This window comes from Alligator sinensis, unplaced genomic scaffold (assembly GCF_000455745.1).
Source record: "Alligator sinensis unplaced genomic scaffold, ASM45574v1 scaffold559_2, whole genome shotgun sequence".
Classification (NCBI taxonomy): Eukaryota; Metazoa; Chordata; order Crocodylia; family Alligatoridae; genus Alligator; species Alligator sinensis.
The window spans coordinates 1,554,378-1,562,387 of record NW_005842046.1 but is presented as its reverse complement, the minus strand read 5'-3'; the positions used below and the strand labels follow the sequence as shown (position 1 = coordinate 1,562,387).

The following is an 8,010-nucleotide window of genomic DNA, read 5'->3' as shown; positions in this document are numbered from 1 at the left end:
ATTGTTTAATAACCTTTGATTATGTCTCTTGCCTTACAAGTGACTGCTTGCTACTTCCCTTCCTTGAGTAAAGAAGAGTTTCATTAACTTAAGCTGTTTGTTGTGGTGTTGCCAGTTACAGAGTTGACCTCAGGGGTCACTATTGGTAATAGCTCGGGTAATGCAACAATGCCGTTTGCTCGGTGGATCTGACACTTTCTGGTGGCTGGAGGCAAAGGGCTGGGCTAAAGATTCCAGCAACTAGTGTCCAGTTATCAGAGAAACAAGATATTTAATCTGGTAAGCAATTCCTCTGTTGGGCTTATGGTAGGGCAGAGGGGCACCTAGTTCAGAGGAGCTTCAGCTTGAAGAAGGTGACAGTCTACTTCAGACTAACACAGTTAACTACTTCTGCTCCGTTGCTTTGCAGCCCAAAGTATCATGCTTACAGTAAGCCAGCCGACACTTGATTACTACTGAAAAGCATACATCGTGGTCTTGCAGGTAAAACTTACTGAACCTAGTGATAGGAACACCCTTTTGCACAATGTCAAAACCTGAATTTAATAAATTTTATAACTTCATCACTTTACATACAGCAGTAACCTTTACAGATAACAGCTGAAGTACATACATTGTATTTAGGCTTATTAATAACCCATCATTTTTCAACAAATATGGCCACTACTCTTTTCAAGAAGAGCATCTTCAGATATTGTGTCTCAAGTGGCTCAGCACATTGTGCAGTCAAGTCATTGCAACTTCATTGACTCTAGGCAGCTCTAGTCATGGTGCTGGAAGAGTTAATTCAGGGAAGAATAGATGTGAACAATGACAGAGGCCCTGTTCACATTTAGGACTGGTAGGCCACAAAAAGTGTTGACAAGGAATGGGACCATGCCAGATTTCCCAGAAGACAGAAGGTGCAGCATGAACTTCCACTATTTGAAACTCCTGCTCTGAAGAGCTTCAGGAGTGTGGCAAGCTCAGAGTTCTTGTGGTGAAACATTTGGCCTAGCTGTCAGCATAATGCTGCCTGAACAAAAACACATGATTGCAAGTTTAACTTAATCTTCCAGCAAACAGCTTCAAGAAGAAGTTGAATAAATAAAGTGGAGGGCAACAAGACTAATACAAAAGTTTGTGAGGGGGAAAAAAAAAAGATTAAATGCTCTTTGGAACCTGCTCAGTTGCCTTGTAGCAAGTAAAATTTAATTTCCCAAGGCAAGGCTTGTGCCAAGAGAACCAAGCAACTCCAAGTTGCTTGGACTAATTGTGTTCCCCGAGAACATTTGATCGCCAGAAGAATCCAGTTGAAACATTATACCTTCATTTATGGTTATAACCATAACCAGCTTCATAGTACAAAAAAATTGGAAGCAAGTCACTTCCTCCGCTTCCTTTCCTCCCCCCCATAATTTTTTTTATATGAATTTTTTCCCCCGAAGGAGTTCCTTTCACTCCCCACTCCACTTGCTTTGAGTAGTGGACTCACCGTCCTGAGGTTACTTTGTTATTCCATGGGAATCTGTAAACTTATTGAAAACAAGCCATCTTATTCCTTAATATTTGCATAGAGCTCTTCAATTTGAGGCTTGAAGTATTTAGTAAGCTCTGCTCTTTTTGCCTTCAGTGTTGGGGTCAAGAATCCATTTTCAATCGTGAGTGCTTCTGGGTGAATGTAGATCTCCTTAACCTGATTTTAAGAAAAAAAAAAAGTTTATGCCTCAGCACAGTAACATCTGAGAGTGGTCCTAGACCCAAGTCAGAGTACCATATTTACTTGCACAATACATGCACTCCCTCCCTCCACTAGAGTTGCCTTTCACAGTTGGGATAAGCCTTAAGCAGGGAAGCAGATTATTTCTGCCCAGAGTAGCAGCTGTGACCTTTCTGTTTAAGCAGTGCCAAGTCCATTGGCTTCATGGCGCATTAGAATTGGAATCTACTGGATTTGTGTTAAAAAACAGCTTTTCACTAATGATGATGTCCACTAAAGAGCATTAACAAGACCACTAAAGCAGCTCTTTTCTTAGGCAGTTTTGCTGAAAAATTTGCCATGCAGCCACTCTTAGTCTCTTCCCTCTTTTCACAGCCCTGCAGCCTATTTTTAACTCTTTTGAAAATCCTGGATCTGCCCTTTTCACTTTAGCAAAAAAAAGAAGGGCAAGTTGAGAAGCTGCATACAACAGGGACAGCCCAACTAAGGGGAAAAAAGGTGGGGTGGGGGGGTAGGATGAAAAGGGGAAGTGCTTGTGTTAAAAATTGGCAGCATGTCATGTCAGCAAGTACAGTATTTATCAAAATTTTGATTTGAGATATTCTGCATCAACAACATGCTCAGGAACAGCAAGAGCTGTAGCAATGCTGGCATCTATAAAGGGGCAGCATTACTTTTGGGGGCCTCATGCAGTAACAGGCATTAAAAAAAAGAGAAGACAGCTACAAATGCAGCCACCCTCAACCTCCCATGACCACCAAGCAGTTCCATCCAATTGGGGTTTACACTGCTTTGATCCAAGCAGGAGGGCTGATGGATTCATCCGATTGATAGTTGAACTACTCACTTGTTCAAAGGATTTAAGGCCAGCTTCTCTCCCCAGCTTGACCATATCTTCTAAAATAGCATTTTTTACTTCCTAGAAAGAAAGAACAAAAAGGTCCAGAATGAGTTGATAAGGAAATCCACCATATTCAACCAGCACAAAAATGGAATGGAGACATAAGGAATACCTCCCTTCCATAGACTATAAAAAAAAGTAAATCTCATTTCCAAGAGTATTCGCAATCCTCAATCCCAGTTTAAACATTTGGAGCTTGAAGCATCCTTGTTAGCACCTTGAAACCTTTGTTACCCCTGTACAGCTAGGGAAAGGCTGAAAGTGCTTAAGGACCCCAGTGACTGTTAGGAGCTAGGACGAGACATCAGGACTTTTAACCCCTTGATACAGCATTTGTTACAGATAATGGGCTTGATAGAACCAGTTTATTTAAAATGGTTCAACTCTCAGCTTCCACTCAGAAAACAAGTGGAAAAGCTTCTAGATCACAATATGCTCAAGATACTGATGAGGCTACTTACCAAGTTTTTGCAGATTTCTTCATATGAGCCTTTTATTCCTAGTTTTCCTGCAAATTCTGGAAGTGTCTCTGGGTCAGGAATCACAATACCCACTACAGAGCACTATGGGAGGAAGTAAGGGAAAGCGTCAAAACGTGAAACAAGGGGATATCAAGTGCAATTCTACTAATATCCAAATCTAGTTTAGGCATCTTAGAAGAAGTCCAGGCCATAAAGGAGAAAAGGAGTAGTTACAACTGTGCTAATCTGAAGTTGGGCAGAAGGCTGAGAAATGCATCTCTCATTCAGTTAAAGGTGCAAAAGCCACCACGTACAGGAGTTTATGCATCAGATTCAGGTAGTCTATAAAGTGCAAAATCTGTCCTGCTTTTTGTAAGGACATCAGGAACACGGCACAGCGCAAGGTGCCCTTTGAGCTCTGAATATATGCAATTAATATTATCCTTAAAAACAAGGCTTTTTGCTTCAGAGTGCTAGAGAGTTGCACTAGTCATGTTATACATGAACTTTACTATTCGAATGAGTGTTTGGGTCTGGTGCTAACCATTGAAGGTACCAGTTTTAAGCTAGCCCAAAAAGTTTAGTGAGTTTTATTGCTGATATCCATTGTCATAGTTCTGAAAAACCAGTCAGTTTAGGTGGTATTAAAGTGATCCACAAGTCTGTAGGCCACTTTCTCCCAACCTACTACTCAAGACACCTACAGTAGTGTCCATCAGGAAGAACAGGGAATCTCTTTTAGAATAAAAGGCTAAAGGCAGTTGTTAGGGAATTTATTAAGGAGGATGCTATTTGTTTCAAGGAAGAGCCAGTGTGGGGATGGGAAGAAGGGGGCAAAAGGCTCAAAGTATTTTGGTTCCAAATGATGCTGGAATAGTACTACACAGCACTGTCAGAGCAGAAAGGCAACTTACCCTCAGGCTCTCCCCATGGACAAAAACTTGCGATACAGGAGAACTTCTAATGTAGACATTTTCTATTCTTTCTGGTGCAACATACTCTCCCTGTGCCAGCTTAAAGATGTTCTTCTTTCTGTCAATGATCTTCAGAGTTCCATTCTACAGCAATGACATTTCAGTATTAGGAAGTACACAGGCTATGCAGAAGTGTCCACCAAACCACCCCCCCTTCCCAAGGGAAGCTTGTTTTCATGAAAGCTAGACCTAGGTTAGAATAATTCCATTTTGTAGTTGAATCCTCCTTGCCTTGCAGCATTTTCTCCCTGGGATTGTGAAAAGAGTTTGATATTTTCTTCCAATTAGCCTAGGACAAGACTGGGAAGCAGTTTTCTTTGATGGGTTATGATGATCAGTCAAAGTGAGATCATAATTAAAGAAGTAGAATCACACTTCAAAGTTTTAATTGTATGCCTGGCAGGTGTTGTGGAGAACCTTGCTAGCAAATTGGTCTTTTGAGTATTGTTTCTCATTAAATTTCCATCATAAAAATTGTCACCTAGCTCATGGCTTGATCCCAGCTGATGAAGGGTCCAATTTGGATGGAGTCAAATGCCTCTACCTAGACATTGAATACTGAAGTGTGTTCCAACACTACTTCAGTATTAGCATTACGCAGATAAACTTCTTTCAAGAGATGGTGTCATTAGGCCAAACTAAACAGGTTGAAGACTTGCAATACTTATCTCCAATATTCAGATAAAGTCCTCCTCCCTAGCAGTTTTAAGACCTATGTAGCCTACATCTAGTCCAATTAGGCCATCTTAACTCGATATCTGCTTTCACAAGTAGAACAGAAGTGGCCAACCTGCATCATATGCCATAGGTGGCATGGGCAGATCAGACAGGAGAAGGGAATTGGTGATACTCAGGAAGGTAGAGAGTTAATTTTTGGCATGCCTGCCAAAAAGACACAAACCAAGCCAGATCATTGGTATCCAATGCATCAAAAGCCTCTCTGCTAAGATTGTAAGGCTTTTGGTGTCAAGTTTTCAGGTTGGGGCGGGGAAAGAAAGAAAGAAGGGGAGGGCTTCACAAAAACACTTACCGGCATCCATTTCCCAATATCTCCAGTATGAAGCCAGCCATCCTTGTCCAGGGCTTCTGCTGTTCTCTCAGGATCTTTCAGATAACCTTGGAATACATTTGTGCCTTTGATGCAAACCTACAAGTGTAAAGAGACTGGTAGTCATCTCCTTTTAGGTTGTTGCATTATCCCAGACTAAAGCTGCATTGCTTCATATGAAGTGCCTACCTCTCCTTCATTATTGGCAGAATAATAGTTCATTTCTTCAACATCTTCTAGCTTTATAATGTTACAAGCCAGAGGGGCTCCAACATGGCCTATGGAAGACATGAGTTTAGGTAGATAGTTTTGAAGCATGAACCATTAGCAGAATCCAGATGTCAGAACATACCTGAAGTGAGGTGAGCTAACAGTAGAAACCGACTTAGCCTTGAGAACCAGCTAAAGCTTTTGAGGCCCTCTATATTGCTGTAGGGTGGCTCTTTCCATGTAGGGGGAGAAAGTATGGAGTACTGGCAGTGAATGATGCTTTGTTCAGCCTGTTCTCCATAAGTCTTGATTAGTGCTGGAAAGCATATAAGCATCGGATTCTTCTATATAGAAGAAATCAAAGCTAATCTTCAGTTACAGCCATTTGTAATTGGTCCTTCCCATTAGGTGGGAGAGCAATTCTGCTCATCAAGCATCTGCTTCTCACCAAGCTCAAACTGGTGAAGAAGTTTTTATGTGAGCATTGTGCATGCTTCAGTTCTCCCCATGGATTTCATTTGGATTAGGCTTTTTAGTGAGAGAACATTTCAAATTTGGCCTCTGGGTCAAATTTATACAATCCAGGGATATATTAAAAAGAATTTAAGTTTAAATAACTTCCTGGATGCCAAGAGGTCTTGCCAGGCTTAAAACCCCCAAATTTAGTAGTCTCGACCAAAGCAAGGTTCTTGAACCCCTGTGGCAGTGCCCTTTTAAGATGCCAAGATGAATATTGTTGCTCAGTAGACCAACTGCAGTGGGAAACAGGAGGCTTTTCAGAAGAAGCTGTAGCAGTTTAGTGATGTTTAATTAAGGGGCCAATTGCAAAAAGTTCTGAGCCTAGGGTTTCACTTTTCACCATTTTGTAAACCCCTTTATTGCTCTTCAAGATAAGTCTTCCAGTGCCACAGCACCTGCTCTGCAGTCTTTTGAAGGACAAGCTTTCCAGAATAGTAGGCATTTATTCCGAGTGGGGAGGAGGGAGAGATTCAATATTAAATTTGTGACTTGCCAGCAGTAATTGGTACCCTGCTGTGACAGTCTCAAGCTATTTTATGCTTTCCCCCCGCCCCCTTACATGGCAAAAATCCAAGCCATTTGCTAATACTCCTGGGAGTTGGGCACCCAACTTCCAACTGAATGGAGTTTGAGATCTGAATGCCATATGAGCCTTGGAGAAATGTTTCTCTGCCACTGCATAGTTAATGCTAATCTCACCATACCTGTTGTCCAGTCTCCGGGATTTGAAACCGTAGATCCAGCTGCACATTCTGTCTGACCATAGGCTTCAAAGATCTGGATAAGAGAACAAGCATTTCCGAGTGTTGGCTCAAGCCCTTACATCACTACTGTGTGCTTGAGTGCTGTCAGTCCTCAGTGTTACTGCACTCTTGATGCCACAATGCAGGATGTTTGCCCACTGTCCTGGCAGTCAAGGGTCTTTGCTAGATTAGTATTAGCCTGCAGACATCTGTTAAAATGTCCATTTTGCTTCCTAGAAGGTTGCATCCCTCACCACCCAGCAAATTACAAGAGGACTGCAAGATTTCACAGCATAACAAAAGATGCCATGGCCCAAATTCACACTACCCTAATCCCAGACTCTTGGGAAATTTAGGACTTCATCTTTTTATCTCCAGTTTCAGAGAGTCCCGAATGGCTTAGTTCCTTGTTCCCTTTCCAAAGCCACTTCCACCTTTACTCTTGGAAAAGAGGAGTGATGGATTCCTGCTAACAAACCCTGCTCAAGAATTACTTGAGTTCAGTTGCCTCCTGACAACAACAGGACAAAAACCATGCACACACACACCACCACGAAAGACCATACCACATTGCTATACCGCCTTGCAACCCAGCAGGCTAGCTGGAAGCATCTCTCCAGAATGGAAGGAGTTATGCTGCTTTCCATAGGTTACTGATCAGCAAGTAAAAAAGTTAACCAAAAGTGTTTGTTGAAGCTTGTTTATACAGCTCTTCACAGAATAGTAGTAAAAAACACACACACTACACACACACTACAAATGTAGTTTAGTAGTTTTAAGTGGGTCGATTAGCAGGTTAGGTACCCTTGAGTTCTAGATGTACCAAGGTTTTATTCTCTTCTGCAAAAAACCATCAAGAGTTTTTTTTTCCTCCCCATCTGCGAAACGAGATGATTGGCTGCTGAGCATCCAGGAAACAAACATGCATGGCTCATGCAGAAAGCCATAATCCCTAATCTGAGCTATATTGGCACTGCTTGCAAGTGAAATGTGATAAAACGTGTTCAAATTTGCATCTTCAATTCCAAAATTACCTGACACCCCAATGCCGCTCGAAGAAAGATCATGACAGTAGGAGAGATGGGAGCTGCTCCTGTTACAATCAGACGTATCTGCCCACCCATGGTTTCCTACAAGGAAGGAGACAAATGTAAAGTAGGTCCCAGTCCATGCAGGCATCAAGAATTTGTAACTGTGTTGAGAACATCCCCTGTTTGAAGTACAGAGATTCCCTATTTACTCCTCCTTTTAGGAATTACCTGTCCAAGGCAATAGTAACCTACAGTAGACCTCAGACTAAGCTACAGAAAGCTACTAGATCCAGATGAAGGCGGCTTGTGAAGCACATATGCTCCAACAGATGAGACCAAGTGGAAGATTCATGTTCAAGAACAACATAAGACCTTTCTGGTCCAGGCCAGTCTACTGCCACATCATGGGGAATTTGACAAGATT

General features: G+C 41.9%; 1 protein-coding gene across 2 annotated transcripts in view; it reads right to left on the bottom strand.

Moving 5' to 3' along the window:
- The window catches only part of ACSL5 (acyl-CoA synthetase long chain family member 5), a 34,272-nt gene continuing 26,262 nt past the window's right edge, over positions 1–8,010 (bottom strand). For both annotated transcript variants that reach the window (XM_014519542.2, XM_006022816.3), the window contains exons 15-22: positions 7,590–7,685; positions 6,517–6,589; positions 5,273–5,361; positions 5,066–5,182; positions 3,976–4,119; positions 3,062–3,163; positions 2,547–2,618; positions 1–1,675 (exon numbers count right to left, since the gene is read on the bottom strand). In XM_014519542.2, the coding sequence (XP_014375028.1) occupies positions 1,535–1,675; positions 2,547–2,618; positions 3,062–3,163; positions 3,976–4,119; positions 5,066–5,182; positions 5,273–5,361; positions 6,517–6,589; positions 7,590–7,685 (834 nt within the window). In that variant the 3' untranslated portion in view covers positions 1–1,534. The remainder of the gene's footprint in view (positions 1,676–2,546; positions 2,619–3,061; positions 3,164–3,975; positions 4,120–5,065; positions 5,183–5,272; positions 5,362–6,516; positions 6,590–7,589; positions 7,686–8,010) is intronic.